Source organism: Canis lupus, chromosome 33 (genome assembly GCF_003254725.2).
Source record: "Canis lupus dingo isolate Sandy chromosome 33, ASM325472v2, whole genome shotgun sequence".
Classification (NCBI taxonomy): domain Eukaryota; kingdom Metazoa; phylum Chordata; class Mammalia; order Carnivora; family Canidae; genus Canis; species Canis lupus.
Genome location: NC_064275.1, coordinates 2,179,996 through 2,196,286, shown reverse-complemented (window position 1 = coordinate 2,196,286; position 16,291 = coordinate 2,179,996). Strand labels below are relative to the sequence as shown.

General features: G+C 48.7%; 1 protein-coding gene and 1 long non-coding RNA gene across 2 annotated transcripts in view; both read right to left on the bottom strand.

The window, feature by feature from the left end:
- Positions 1-550: 550 nt before the first annotated feature.
- Positions 551-2,330, bottom strand: LOC125754226 (uncharacterized; the record flags this gene model as incomplete). The annotated part of the gene is given in 4 exon segments (XM_049105242.1): positions 551-568; positions 993-1,747; positions 1,990-2,170; positions 2,172-2,330. Coding segments are annotated over 4 exon segments (1,113 nt in total), but the record flags the coding sequence as incomplete, so codon positions are not given.
- Positions 2,331-6,183: 3,853 nt separating this feature from the next.
- The window catches only part of LOC112640860 (uncharacterized), a 32,560-nt gene continuing 22,452 nt past the window's right edge, over positions 6,184-16,291 (bottom strand). Inside the window, exon 3 of the long non-coding RNA XR_003124305.3 lies at positions 6,184-7,720. This is a non-coding gene — a long non-coding RNA (uncharacterized LOC112640860). The remainder of the gene's footprint in view (positions 7,721-16,291) is intronic.

Genomic DNA, 16,291 nt, shown 5'->3' with positions numbered 1-16,291 from the left:
GGAGAGGAGAAGCAGAGGGAAGGAGTGAGAGAGAATCCCAGGCAGGCTTCACACCCAGCGTAGAGCCTGATGCTGGGCTTGACTCACAACCCCGAGATCACGACCTGGGTGAAATCAAGAATCGGTCACTTAACCAACTGAACCACCCAGGGGCTCCACAGTGGTGCCCTTAAAATCTGTTATCTTGGGCAGCCCAGGGGGCTCAGCGGTTTTGCACGCCTTCCACCTAGGGCGTGATCCTGGAGGCCCGGGATCAAGTCCCACGTCGGGCTACCTGCGTGGAGCCTGCTTCTGCCTCTGCCTGGGTCTCTGCCTCTCTCTCTCTCTCTCTTTCTGTGTCTCTCACGAATAAATAAATCTTTTTTTAAAAAAATATGTTATCTAAGCATTTGGGAATGCTCTATCCCATGGGTATACAACCATGATTTTAAAATATGCAGTAAAAACAATAAATAAAATTCTTAAAACATTTCTTAAATACATAGTAAGTACACATTTTTCACCTACATTACACATAGTCACTTGAACAGGTTATATGTGGGACAAATCCTTAGTTCACAGGACAATACTTAAAATAAGAAACAGAAACAGCAATGTGCTAACACGTTCTCAATATATATCTGTCCACAAGTTTGATTGGAACTCCTAAAATACCCATCCCGGGGCATGAATGCCAAGCAACATTTCAGGTTTGGCCAAATTTCCCTAAGTCTTTCAAAATTTCACAACAAGCTCTGAATGCTACTAAGTGATATTTCCCTTCCTCTTAATTTGTTTGGGTTGCAAAGGAAATGACATTTTCCAACATATTTCTAACTTAAATTTGTGTTTTCTGCTATGCAAACGTAATTTCTCATCTTGGAGAAACTCAGCAGTTCTGCCGCCAGACAGCGGCGGCGAGTGCAGCGGGGGGTGCGGGGGGCGAGTGGGGGGGGGGCGGGCGAGGGCAGCGGGGGGGCGGGTGCGGGGAGGGCGGGGGCAGCGGGGGGTGCGGGGGCGGGCGGGGGGTGCGGGGAGGGCGAGGGCAGCGCGGGGTGCGGGGAGGGCGGGGGCAGCGGGGGGTGCGGGGAGGGCGGGGGCAGCGGGGGGTGCGGGGAGGGCGGGGGCAGCGGGGGGTGCGGGGAGGGCGGGGGCAGCGGGGGGTGCGGGGAGGGCGGGGGCAGCGGGGGGTGCGGGGAGGGCGAGGGCAGCGCGGGGTGCAGGGGGCGGGCGGGGGGTGCGGGGAGGGCGAGGGCAGCGGGGGGTGCGGGGAGGGCGGGGGCAGCGGGGGGTGCGGGGAGGGCGGGGGCAGCGGGGGGTGCGGGGGCGGGCGGGGGGTGTGGGGAGGGCGAGGGCAGCGCGGGGTGCGGGGAGGGCGGGGGCAGCGGGGGGTGCGGGGAGGGCGGGGGCAGCGGGGGGTGCGGGGAGGGCGGGGCAGCGGGGGGTGCGGGGAGGGCGGGGGCAGCGGGGGGTGCGGGGAGGGCGAGGGCAGCGCGGGGTGCAGGGGGCGGGGCGGGGGGTGCGGGGAGGGCGAGGGCAGCGGGGGGTGCGGGGAGGGCGGGGGCAGCGGGGGGTGCGGGGAGGGCGGGGGCAGCGGGGGGTGCGGGGGCGGGCGGGGGGTGTGGGGAGGGCGAGGGCAGCGCGGGGTGCGGGGAGGGCGGGGGCAGCGGGGGGTGCGGGGAGGGCGGGGGCAGCGGGGGGTGCGGGGAGGGCGGGGGCAGCGGGGGGTGCGGGGAGGGCGGGGGCAGCGGGGGGTGCGGGGAGGGCGAGGGCAGCGCGGGGTGCAGGGGGCGGGCGGGGGGTGCGGGGAGGGCGAGGGCAGCGGGGGGTGCGGGGAGGGCGGGGGCAGCGGGGGGTGCGGGGAGGGCAGGGGCAGCGGGGGGTGCGGGGAGGGCGGGGGCAGCGGGGGGTGCGGGGAGGGCGAGGGCAGCGCGGGGTGCAGGGGGCGGGCGGGGGGTGCGGGGAGGACGAGGGCAGCGGGGGGTGTGGGGAGGGCGGGGGCAGCGGGGGGTGCGGGGGCGGGCGGGGGGTGCGGGGAGGGCGAGGGCAGCGCGGGGTGCGGGGAGGGCGGGGGCAGCGGGGGGTGCGGGGAGGGCGGGGGCAGCGGGGGGTGCGGGGAGGGCGGGGGCAGCGGGGGGTGCGGGGAGGGCGGGGGCAGCGGGGGGTGCGGGGAGGGCGGGGGCAGCGGGGGGTGCGGGGGCGGGCGGGGGGTGTGGGGAGGGCGAGGGCAGCGCGGGGTGCGGGGAGGGCGGGGGCAGCGGGGGGTGCGGGGAGGGCGGGGGCAGCGGGGGGTGCGGGGAGGGCGGGGGCAGCGGGGGGTGCGGGGAGGGCGGGGGCAGCGGGGGGTGCGGGGAGGGCGAGGGCAGCGCGGGGTGCAGGGGGCGGGCGGGGGGTGCGGGGAGGGCGAGGGCAGCGGGGGGTGCGGGGAGGGCGGGGGCAGCGGGGGGTGCGGGGAGGGCAGGGGCAGCGGGGGGTGCGGGGAGGGCGGGGGCAGCGGGGGGTGCGGGGAGGGCGAGGGCAGCGCGGGGTGCAGGGGGCGGGCGGGGGGTGCGGGGAGGACGAGGGCAGCGGGGGGTGTGGGGAGGGCGGGGGCAGCGGGGGGTGCGGGGGCGGGCGGGGGGTGCGGGGAGGGCGAGGGCAGCGCGGGGTGCGGGGAGGGCGGGGGCAGCGGGGGGTGCGGGGAGGGCGGGGGCAGCGGGGGGTGCGGGGAGGGCGGGGGCAGCGGGGGGTGCGGGGAGGGCGGGGGCAGCGGGGGTGCGGGGAGGGCGAGGGCAGCGCGGGGTGCAGGGGGCGGGCGGGGGGTGCGGGGAGGACGAGGGCAGCGGGGGGTGTGGGGAGGGCGGGGGCAGCGGGGGGTGCGGGGGCGGGCGGGGGGTGCGGGGAGGGCGAGGGCAGCGGGGGGTGTGGGGAGGGCGAGGGCAGCGCGGGGTGCAGGGGGCGGGCGGGGGGTGCGGGGAGGACGAGGGCAGCGGGGGGTGTGGGGAGAGCGGGGGGTGCGGGGAGGGCGAGGGCAGCGGGGGGTGTGGGGAGGGCGGGGGCAGTGGGGGGTGCGGGGGCGGGCGGGGGGTGCGGGGAGGGCGAGGGCAGCGCGGGGTGCAGGGGGCGGGCGGGGGGTGCGGGGAGGGCGAGGGCAGCGGGGGTGCAGGCGGCGGAGGGGGAGCGGGGGGGGGGGATGCCCCGCCTTGGCCCCTGGGCTCCAGAGGGCCGGCAGCTTCGTTCAGACGCTCTCATCCTTAGTTCGTCCTCGGGCAGCCGGGCGGCGGCAGGCCCGGGGGCACCTGTCGGGCGGGTGGTGTGGCCGAGTGACCCCCGCGAGCCGCGCTGGGGCCCGTCGCCCCGCGGGTGTCCGTGTTCAGGGGCGGCCCCGCGGTCGGCGCCGCCCGGGGCTCCCCCCGCCCAGCGGCCGCCCCCCGACGGCCGTCCTCGCGGGGCCCGGGGCGCCCTCCGTCCCTTCCGACGACCTCGTTGACCTTGGGCTCCGGCTAGAGGCTGGGTTCCCAGGGACCGTCGGGCGGCCGCGCCGGCGCCTCCTCGCTCGGTGCACGGGAGGCCGGGGACGGGTGTCAGGGCCGCGGCACCGTGCGCGCCCCACGCTCTGCAGGAAACGCCTCCGGAGGCCGCGGACGCGCCGACCCTGCCCCACCGTGGTCTCCGCAGGCGCTGCCAGGCGAGGCGGCCCCGCCATCCCCACCGCCGTCACGCAGCGGCGCGCAGACCGCAGCGCATCCCGGCCCCGGGCCCCCCACCGAGGCCAGCCGTTCCCCTGGGCCCCGAGCGCCCCCTAAGCCCACCCCGGGCCAGGGCCCCGAGCCCCCCTCCCTTCCTCCCCAACCCCGCCCCCGAGGTCCCCCCCTTCCCCCCCTTCCCCTGGGCCCCGAGCGCCCCCTAAGCCCCCCGGGCTCCAAGGTCCACCCCCTGGGCCCCGAGCTCCCCTCCCCCCGGGCCCCGAGCCCCCCCATCCCCGAGCTCCCCTCTCCCGGGCCCCGAGCCCCCCTCCCTTCCTCCCCCCCGAGGTCCCCCTTACCCTGGGCCGGGAGCCCCTCTCCCCCACGCCAGGCGAGAAGCCGGGGGACCCAGCGGCGCTCCGTGCGAGCCCCAGGAGGAGGACAAGCGCTCCTGCCGACCATTCGCTCAGAATCCCGAGGAGTCCATCCTCCGGTTTCTCGGCTCCACGGAGGAAAGGCGCCCGGCGACGGCGAGGCCTTCCGCTCCACGGCCCTCCCCAGAGCTAGCGCCGCGGGAAGCCACCCTGGCTCCTCACCTGGCGTCGGGAGAAGGTTCTCGGAAGAACACCTGCCCCCGGGACTGGGCCCGCCAAGGGCCGCCCGAGAGGCGCGGCACCGACGTGCACCTGCGACATGCACTGTGACGTGCACTGCGACGTGCACCTGCGACATGCACTGTGACGTGCACCTGCGCGGCTCCAACGCCAGGCTCCGCCTGAGGAAACACCACCGGCCCCCCGCAGAGGCGTAAGGCTGCAGTCGGGGTTGAAACCTCCCCTTCGGGCTGCAAACAATCCAGGGGTATCGGTTTATAGAATTTTCTGCCTTACCTGACGGCCCAGACCTTCCCAACAACGCGTCCGAAGTTAAGAGCAGGCTTGTAACTGTTTAACTGTTTCTCCTAAGAGAGAAAAAGGGGCCGGCGGGTTGCGCTGCGGCCGCGGGTGGGCGGGCCTGGGGCATCAGGCCCCGCGCCCTCAGCGCCCTGGCGCATCTCACGGGACAGCCGGGACCTTTTAATCGCCCGCGTTACCCAAAGCCTGCTTGGCCTGTGTTGTAAGAAAGTGCGGCCGCAGGTTCCCCAAGTGTTTTTGAGGCCCCGGGGCCTCCCTGCACAAGCACTGGTGGAAGCTTAAGCCCGGAGACGGGGTTTTATGTCAAAGCTCATATTTTCCGACCTGTCTACGTCCAGCTCAAACAATGAGCTTTTGCAAATGTTTATTTGTCCCTTTTTGAAAAAGCCCCCCAAACTGGGAATTGGGTAATGTATTAAAATTGCGTTACACAAAACAAAATTGTCTTCCCCCGAAAGTCTCCAGATTTCTCAGGTGCCACATTTTTCAGCCTTGTTGTGCTCAGTATTTGCTTTTCACTTTCTGTTTCCCCTGGTAAGATGTGGCATTTTGTCTTTGAGAAGTGAGTGCAAGTTACTATATTTTCCTTCTCAGCCATCTCATGAGACAGGCAGTGAAATGCCAAGAATAATGTAAACTATACAGGAAAATACCATGACGTACTACACCTAGAAATATCTCAGCTTAATAGGTGTTGTGCCATTAACGGTGAATTTTATGGAGGTAAGGAGATGTAAATCTGTCATGTAGACAAAGATTTACAATAATACCCACTTCAGTGGATGATTTTCATCACAGTTAGGACCGTCAGGCAACTTGCGTGTTTTCGAGTCTCTTAAGTTATGAAGCCCTCCTCGTATTAATCCAAGGTTGGTACCTTGACCTTCCTGGAGTTGATGCCCATAATATAGTTTGCCACTCTTCCCTTCTGTTATCACCAATGTGATTTCGGTTGGTGGGGTTGGGTTTTAGTTACATAAAATTTATTTAAAACACTGGTCAGAACTTAATGATGATTTTCTATAAAAAACGCACTTTTTATGGTTGCTGGAATAGTCATGTGACTTTTTTAATTCTTTATAAGAATTCATATCTGGGCATAGACTTCATTTTCAAAAGATGCACACAGTAACGTACCATAAGGAAATACTCACTTCTGCACTTTTATACACTGATTTCTCAGTTGTAACAGAAAATTGAATAATAATTTTGTTAGCTATTAATGTGAAGTCACTGGAGGGTGACCACACATCTTAAGTATGTTACTTACAGATTTGGGGGATACCACTGCATTACAAAAAGAACAACTAGGGATCCCTGGGTGGCTCAGCAGTTTAGCGCCTGCCTTTGGCCCAGGGCGCGATCCTGGAGACCCGGGATCGAATCCCACGTCGGGCTCCCAGTGCATGGAGCCTGCTTCTCCCTCTGCCTGTGTCTCTGCCTCTCTCTCTCTCTCTCTCTCTGTGTGTGACTATCATAAATAAATGAAAATTAAAAAAAAAAAGAACAACTAAACACATGTGTTCTGGTATTATTCTTAATAAAGTAAAAAAATTAACAGAAAAAAATATAATAGCCTTTTTAAGCTCTTTTGTTTACAAATTTAAATTGTTAAGTAAAGATGCTAGACCAACATAGTTTTTTAAAAGATTTATTCATTTAAATAAATAAGGGGCAAGGGGCAGAGGAAGAGAGAGAATCACAAACAGGTTCCACACCCAGTGGGGCACCCTACACAGGGCTCGATCTCATGACCCTGGGATCATGACCTGAGCTGAAATCAAGAGTCAGACACTTAACCCACTGAGCCACTCGGGCGCCCCAACACGTGATTATTTTTTAAACCCATACTCTAGACATCTCTATGTATCTGGATACTGCAAAACACAGAAGAAAATTGTGTGGGACGTGATTATACATTATATTTATATGTTTATTAAATATATAGGTTAAAATACTTTCACGTGGACCTTCCAGGCCATTGTCTACCGTGGAGTCCTAACTTCCTGAGTTTACCAAAGCCATTCCTTAGATAATACACAAAAGTTTAAGGTGAAACTACATAGATGCCCTGGCTGCGCGAATGTGTGTCGTGGGACACATTTAAGGAGAAGAGAAATAGCAAAGAGACACGGTTACTGTCACTGGGGCGAGAGGCGGGTGCAGGCCACGAACCTCAGGTCGGGGCCCTGAAGATTGCGGGTTGACAGCCAGTCGGCCAACGGAAGGAACACAAGTGACTGTCTTCCTCGCGAGGAGCCAAAGACAGGAGCCCAGAGGCAGCTGAAGTAAAGCCAAGAAGGAGATGAAGCCAAAATTCTGCAAAGAAGACTGTCCTCGGGTTGTTTTCATTTCCCCCGTTAGAGCCACAGTGCCCTCCGCGGGGTGGCCCGCTCCCCAGTAAATAAGGGAAGGCGGCAAACCGCCAGGCCAGGCTGAGCCCCCCCACCCATGAGTCCTGAACGACAGAGTACGGGGGGGCTCCATGGGGCTTTGGGCAAGGGAGGAGAGCCAGGACCCCCCTCCTCAGCAGGACCTGGAGGCAGGGGGAAGCTGAGCTCCCCCCACCGCGTGCCTTAGTTTTGTTTTCAAAACTAAATTTGTTTTTTACCGGCTGTGATGCGATGGGGGTGAAGCATGCTCTGGTCGAGCCACTGCACGAACCCGCTCGACAGCGAAGAGGTGCTTGAAACTTCCCAGATAGTGATAGGGGTAAGGCCATAAACCAAGGGATAGTCACACCCCTGGAGGCTGCGGGGCGCTCAGCGCAGGAGATGCAGTATTTTCAAAGACTTTAGTAATGTGTTTTAAAATATGCAAGATCAGGGGCGCCCGGGGGGCTCAGAGGCTGAGCGCCTGCCTTCTGCCCACGGTGTGACCCGGGGTCCCGGGATCGAGTCCCACGTCCAGCTTCCCGCAGGGAGCCTGCTTCTCCCTCTGCCTGTGTCTCTGCCTCTCTCTCTCTGTGTCTCTCATGAATAAATAAAAAATAATAATAAAATCTGTAAGATAGTACTTAAGGTTTCATTATTGAGTTTTATTAAATGTAATTATGAGTTTTCTTCGTAGGTAATAAATGACACATCGTTACTGCAGGAGACACGGTGTTAACATTTGTTATTAGCATCTTAAACTTCAGGTTTCACTTAGTCAATCCAACTCCTAAAGGAAAACATGTTTTACACTTAACACGTAAGTTTTAGGCAAGAGCATTTCTAGGCATGTGGGGGATTTGGCAGTGAGCATTTTGGTCCTCGTGTCTGCCACGCATAAATTGTCTTGAGAGACTTGGGATGAATCGTAATGAGCAGGTCTGATTTGACAGATTCTGCTTATTATATTAGTCATCCTGATAATTTAGATTTATACGAAAAACCAACTTACTCTTATGTTCATAGTTTCCATTTTAAGTGCTAATTATTTAAATGTCTATATATTTAATAAAGAAGAATAAATATTCATGACATGAACATGTGTAAATTTTCTTTCATATTTCAATAGAAAGAAAAGTAGTATAAAGGGAGACAGATAAGTCTTAAACCTATTGTCCCAGGAGAAGCACCAAGAGAAAAGGATTTCATGTTTAAATGGGAGTACAAAATGCAGCTTGTTATACCTCATTTTAGGGACTCACGGTAGCCCATTTGCATTTTAAAGTTTCTAAAAAATTATTCTATAAAGAAACCTGTGTCACTAACTTGAACCCAGGCCGTTGTCGATTCATTTAACCATAATACTGTTCTTTAAAAATCCATTACCAAGACATTTTAAAATGCTACTCTAATTAATGTCACTTAAAAAGTGTATATTGATATGAGCCTCGACAAAACACTTAATAGATAAAATGCTTGTAGACACTCTAATATACAATCCTAACTATTCTATTGAACCTATGGATTCAGTGAAAATATTTATCTTTTGACTTAGGATGCTCATGAAGCCCTTACTTCATTTCTGTATATCCCAAAGAACACACTGTTAAAGCAAAAATTTCCTAGACTTCAATAAACAAAAAAGAATGGATAAAGGAACTACATTAACCTTCCCTTGATCATTGTTCCTTCAAACCATCAACTCATCTAGAGCAGGAAACACCACCACATAATTATCAAAGCAACCAGAGTACTTTGCTTATTGCCAATAATGCCACTTCCATTTATAAGTGGAAAGCCTCTAATCGTTCTTCATATTTTCTCCCACCCCAACATACCCACAAGATCCCATTTATATATCAAGTCTTCTATTCAACACTCAAAAATTACAATTACTGTAATGCAATTTAATTTTGAATTTGATTTTAATCAAAACAGCTCACTCAAACTTTAAATAATTTAATAATTAACAGAAATCCTTAAAGCTTGATTCTAAGAAAGCCACAGATTGTCTCCAGAGTACATGTGCATCATATATAATTGTGTGGGTGTGTGTGTATGACACAAGAACATTTTTATTATGAGGGGGTTCATAATTTTAAAAGCGTCGGATCTATAGGCAGCCTAATAAATTGTATTGATATTCCAAATTTAAGTTCAGAACCAAGTGATAGACAGGCATAAGAATGGGATAGATGGATACACTCAACAAATTAACGATAGTTATTTGGAAAATGTGGAGATTAGAAGCTGCATGAAGAATAGGGGACTAGGTTTGAAGTCCCTTGAGGTCCCTTGCAAAATGGAGCTCCTGAACTTGAGTCCACTTAGAGAAAGGGTGCCCAGAAAAACTCCATTGAGCAATAAAGAGAAATGGTAAGTAACTTACCAATATTGGTCAGGGCTCTGGATGGAAGAGATTGATGATGATGATGATGGCGAAGATGATGATAACCACAAAAACACTACTAATAAAATCCTCCCTGGATATTTACCATCGTAAATCTATTCTTACCCTAGGGTTCACTAGTATCACAGTTGGGAAAACCTCAAACTGAAAAATTTAAATGGTCATAGATCCTTCACACACCTTGGTGACCAGAAGAAACAAATACAAATCCTCTGAAAATGCACCTTCAATCCAGGCCCCAAATTCCTACAAATCAAGTGCAGTTCACAATCGCAATCACAACCTACCGAATAAACGATGAAAGCAGCTACCATGAATGGAAAAGTCAGTTGAAACAATAAAAAACAGCTTTAGAGTCCTCAGTGACTTCAGAAGATGTAAATATAAGATATGGAATATAAAATACCTATGGACTCCTTAAAAGAAATGAACTCCCTCTTTGATTTCTCGGCTCCACCATATCCAACTCTTGTGCCTAATAAAATTCATCACAGGATAGACAATGAGATCCAGGGATTGGCAAACAATTAGCCATAGGCCAAATCTGGCTCTGCCCATTCATTTACATACTGCCTATGACAGCACATGACAGATTTGAATAGTCATTACCAAAAATGCATGGTGCTCAAAATCTAAAATACTACTATCTGGCTCTTTACAGAAAAGAAAAAAAAAAAAAAAAAAGTCTGGACTATACAAATACTTAAAGACTCAAATAATAAAAATGCCAATAACACAGATATCCTCACATTTGATTATAAACCCCTCCCTATGATCATATACCTGTAGCAAAAGTATAGTTCAAACTGCAGAGCACCAAAGAAAGTAAAGACTCCTCAAGTACCCTAGAATTTCTCTTGGGGATAGCAAGTATTTTCTCCAACTCTGTGGTTGCTTTCAAGGATTATCACTGTTATAACTTCACTAAAAAGTGACATATTCTTTTGAAAGTTTTTTTTTTATTTTTGAGAGAGAGAAAGCACAAGCAGGGGGAGGGGCAGAGGGGGACAGAGAAGCAGGGAGAAGCAGGCTCCCCGCTGAGGGGCGCAGTCCCAAGATCCCAGGGTCATGACCTGAGCCGAAGACAGATGCTTAACTGACTGAGCCACCCAGGCAATCTAAAAGTGAATTATATTTTAAAGAATTTTTTAATATAGAGAAATATGTTTTTTTTTAATTACCCACATATTCACAACTTCTGGCACTCTTTATTCCTTTTTATAAATCTGAGTATCCATTTGGCACCATTTTCTCTTGCCTGAGGAATTTCCTTTAACTTTCTCATTCAGGTCTTCTGGAATTAAAATCTTTCACCTTTCACTGGTCTGAAAATATTTTTATTTTGCCTTTATCCTTTATTAAGGATGTTTTCAGTGGATAGAGATTTCTAGGTTAACAATGTATTTTGTTTTGTTTTATTTCACCAACACTTTCAAAATGTTATTCCACTGCTTTCTGGCTTGACTGTTTCTGATTCTTATCTTTATTCTGGGTTTTGCTGTTTTTCTGTAAAGAATGTTAAACTTTGTGGAGGATAGTTAAGTTGTGGGTCAGCTTTATCCTTTTGAGCCTTGTCTTTAAGCTTTGTCGGGATTAGTCAGGTGTGTATCCTTTACTCTGGGTCTACTAGTGAAGTTCGACTCTTCCAGGATCTTAATTAAACACCCCAGATATTCTTAGGGGTCTTCAACCTACTCAGACCTTACACATCTTTCAGCCTCGTATACTTTGAGAAATGATTCAAATTACAAGCATCCAAGAATTTCTGGCTGGCCTCACGCACGTTCACTTGCGGATGCCCAGATGGGTGTCCGGCAACAGTTTCGAAGAGAATCTTCTCTACGTTCATCTCCAGGACTCTGCATGCACCTACCAACCACTCAGTCTTCCTGACCTCCAATCTCTGTCTGCCTAGCTTAGCAAGCCCACCATATTCTTCTCAGGAGCCAATACCCCTCCCTCCCATACACACACGGACATCGGGCACTTAGCCGAAGAGCATCTAGGCAGAGGGAGAGGGCAATCACAGGGTTCATCTTATTTTCCTTCCTTTTTTTTTCATCACAGTGCTGTGCTATGCTTAGTCCAATGTCTGAAGACATTAGTTTCACATATTTTATCTGTTTTTCTGATTGTTTATAGGACGGAAGTGTAATAGAGTTACTCAAATTTGGCCTGAAAGCGAAGTTAGCAGGTTGTTTTAATCATGACGATAGGAGTCCACATTCTAGCCTGTCCTAGTTACTGAATCCTCCTAAAATCTCTTACAACCCCTGGCGTCTGCCAGTAATGATCAAGCCATCACACGTATTGTTGACATTGGATATTTTAATCTCCAAGTACTTGGCCGGGGTGGGGGGGTTCCTGGTTATTTTGTTTTTATTCACGGCTAATTTAATTCCACTGCAGTCAGAGAATTTTATCTGTGTGATTTTCTTCATTTTAAATATATGTAGACTCGGGTAACATTCTCCCTTTCAATTTGTGGTAGTATTTCTCTTAGGATACTTGAAAAAACCCAAAGTGGTAAATGAAAGCTATAATTTGTAAGCCACACTGTAGTTCCAGCCAGCTTCTGGCAAGTTGATATGACAGACTTTCATTATAACGAAGTGTTTTTAGGAAGAACCCTTAACTCACCAAGCATCTGTTTCTCTTCTCTGCGCAAAGCAATTCAAGTGGCTTCTCCCAACATCAGCCACTAGTCATCATGAGATCCGAGAGGGTTCGTTACAAGCGGTATTTTCTTACTCTAACTCTGTCTCTTGGGACTAGTATAACTGCATCCCTTCTTGGGTACCCTTCCCATGTGCCTCTCTTTCCACCTTTCCATTTAGTACCTGCTTTCAGCCATATCCTCCCACCATGGTGGGGTTCTCTGGTTGGAATCTAATGCTTACCCATAAAACAAACAATAAGAACGGACACGCCAATGTCTCTCCTATGCCCTATTTCCAGGAAGATATCATAGATTTTTAAAGGTAAAAAAATCAGAGACCATCTTTACAGTTTGCCAATGGGATTCCATTCACACTTAACCCTAATTTGATTTTATGGCACAAAACTAATACCTACCCCCAAAGTTCTTTAGGAATATGCCCCAAGTTAATGGCTGGGATAGCATGTCATACACGATGATACCTTCCTCACCTGGAATGTACGAATTGGATCCTGGTCCCAGGATAATGAAGTCAGACAAAATAAAAGAAATATATGTGCATTTCCCACTGTACCGTCTCATATTCAATGTATTTAATTGACTAAACCAGCTTTTCGAATCCCACCACCATCTATTTTAAACATGAAATGTTTTAATTTCCCATTCCAATCTACAGTGAAAACACAGCTCAGTGAGTCAAAGAATGTAATATGCTCATGGGATGTTGTATCTTCTTGCTCTTTCTTGCACATTAGCAGTAAAACGTTTCTGTTGATCAAAAGAAACATATCTTGGTAGGTCAAGTTGATAGAGAATTTTCTATTCAAAACTGACCTGCAATCTCTACAGTTCCTTCTCTTCCAGGATAAGCAAAAGCAAAGCCTGGAATATCTAGACCTATCGACATCTATAATTTATATATATTACATTATATATTTTATATATTTTATACATTTTATAAATATATATTATATAAAATATATTTTATATAAAATATGCTGTATAATATATTACATTATATATTTTATATATTTTATATATTTTATAAATATATATTATATAAAATATATTTTATATAAAATATGCTGTATAATGTAATATATATAAATATATATTTCCAGTTAGCACCCATTTATAGCCCGTAGGAATTATATCGGCAAGAATCCCATGCAGCCCACTTGCCAGGTGTAGAGAAGGTAAGCCTTGTCCTTGGGAAATTAGCCTACAGTCCTGTTTGGGTGATTTCTTTCCTGTGGACATTGGTTTCTTCAGGTGCGAAAAGGAATGCATTGTCATTGGGCCCAGCTATGCATAACATGGGCACCTGCATTTCATTTTGTGAAACCAGGTGACTAGTTCTAGGCCTCTAAGGTCTCATTTATCCTTTCCCCTCACAATACATTTCTTTGAGATTTTTGTTCATTATCAGCTTATCAGGGACTTCCCTGACTATATGAGCAAATGGTGTTATCATCTATCATATTCTCTGCATGCCCCCATCATCCTGCTTTTTCTCTAAAACAATGTTCTCAACATCTAAATTATTACAAGTATTTTATTTACTAAATAAGTAGCCACTTCCCTTACTAGGATATAAGTGCTGTCCCAACAGGAACATGTTCTAATTTATTCACTGCTGAATCCTCAGTGTCTAGATGCTGAACACGTAGTAGATAAATTTTTGATGGTTGAAAGAAAAAATTGATAAGTGCAGGAATCTTCCTAACTGAAAATCACCTTTACGGATTCATAAAGATGAAACTGCAATAGCTGTTGCCAACGCCTGTATTCTTGCTGGCCTAATGAAAGCCAAAACCTCTCCAGATACAGTTATTTTGAGGTGGATGCATGTTTCAGCCCTTGAACATCATTTATGTCATGTCTTTTTCTACAGTGGTAGTATTTACCCCCAGTGGTTTGTCTTTTATTTCCATACTCTTACAGAAAGGCACAACAGAGTTATAATATTTTAAACTCCTTCTTAAATTGGTCTTCCTCCTACTCTTATACATGTAAGTTGTTTCTGGATCTGGCTGCCTTCTTTCCCTTTACTTTGGTTTCTGGTCCAGATATTTAGTTTCCCAAAATATTTCTCTAGAATTCTCTCTTGGGGATAGTGAAAGAGAGAAAGCTAGAGAGTTCTAAATCTTCTATAAACATCTATAGTCTGAACAAATCTTGTCCATCTTCACCTCCCTGAGTGCAACAGTGGTTAACTGCGTGAACCCTGGAGCCAGACCATCTAGATTCCAGTTCCAGCTCTTACAGTTTACTAACTGCATTGCCTTGAATAAGTTACTTAACCTCCTTGTACTTCAACTTCCACAACTGTAAAATAGAAACCATGATAGGGGCACCTGGCTGGCTCAGTCAGTAGAGCATGCAACTCTTGACCTCAGGGTCATGAGTTAAAGCCCCACTCCATATCGAATGTGGAGCCTTTAAAAAAAAAAGAAAGAAAGAAAGAATAAAAAAAAAGAAAAGAAAAAGAAAGAAATAATTATAGCATATCTGTCATGTAGTATTATTTTTAAAAATAAATGACTATTATTTTTTAATGACCATAAAAATAATGTTTAGAACATCTGGCACATAGTAGGTACTCTATTACAGTTAGCTATTTATATTATAATGCCATGTAGGAGATAGTCTAGCAGATTAACATTTCCCCCAGGATTGAGCTCCATCTAATTTGGTCCCACCATGCCCTCATTTGACATCTCTCATCCTTCCCTAGAACATGGGTTCTCAAATGTGTTTCCTGGGTCAATAGTATCAGCTTTACCTAGAACTTATTAGAGATGCAAGATCTTGGGCTCCATTCAAAACCTACTAATAGAAACTCTTGGGTAGAGTTAACCAGTCTATGTTGACTAGTCTTCCCTGTGATTCTGATAGAAGCTCAAATTTTAAAACCACTGCTTTAGATTCCTATTTCAGTGTTTTTGTATTATGTTGTCTCAATGAATAGGCAATGACTCTATAATTGAAACTATGGACTTGGTACACCCTTTATGAGGTAGTTCCTAAATGACTCATTTTGATCCTTGCATCCCACTTTAGAGAGTACGGTCTAATTGGTCTGGATGTGCCTTGGCCTTCAGGATTTTCAAAAGAGGATTCCTAACATACACCTAAGTTTTGGAGCACAGATCTATACTTTGTTTTGGCACAAGTGATTTTGAATTTCCTTTTTTCTGGGTCTTAGTATAAAAACAATGTTTCCCAGCATTCTCTGGTGATTTAAATAATCACTTGTATTTGTAGGTCCTTGATACAAATACAAATGTCAAGGTTTATCCCAGTCCCAGTAAATCAGAATCTCCCAGAGAGCGCCAGGAAGTGGTATTTTTAAACAAGTACCACAGGTGATTCTTCTCATTATGGAAATTAAGGAAAGAGTGATACATCAAAAAATAAATAAATATGTATGATTCTGTCTCTTTTCATTGAGGGATAAGAATACTGCCTAGATCAGGGCATTGAAAGTAGAATTACACCTCTTGGTTTTCAACTGTTTTTATCTTTTATTCATTAATTATAATGTCATAAACCAAACAATTATTCTATTTAAGTTCCCAAAGGAAGAAAATATGTGATTTGGATTTATTTTCTGGAAGGAAAATAAAACTTCAGAGTATCTTTTCCATCAAGAATGAAGCCTAAATCCCTGCACTAAACCTGAAAGGAGATTACTTGCTTGTTCAGTTAGGAAGAATGACCAAGTTCATTATGCCATGCATAAAAACTCTCACTACTACTGTGAAAAAAAATTTAAATTAAAATGAGCAATTATTTTAAATGAAATAAAACTTCATTTAGAGATTATAACTTTACTGGTTATATACTAATTAAATACCAATTAATTACAAATCTAGCATTTGTGAGGTTAATAATTATTGGGCAAAAAAAAAAAGATTACAAAATCCAAATTAAAACACCAAGAAATTTAATGTATCAAAATTACCGTAAAACTTGCCCAGGGTCTCTGGAATTAATGAGACAGAACTCTATGTGTCAGTGACATTGCAGGGTAACTTTATGTATTTCTAATGCAGTAAATGTGCTTTTATCAATTAAACACACAGCTTTTAGTATTTAGCTTGTAATAGTTATCTCGCTAAGTGACAAGAAGTACATTCATTAGGTTATGTGATTTAATTTATTATCATATAATTTATTCTGCTTTATAGATGCTTAAAATAGCTGAATTCATTTCACCAAGATTCAAGACTCATTCAGAGAACATAGCTTCGATGATTTGCTTGAAACTTTAATCTTAATTGAGATCA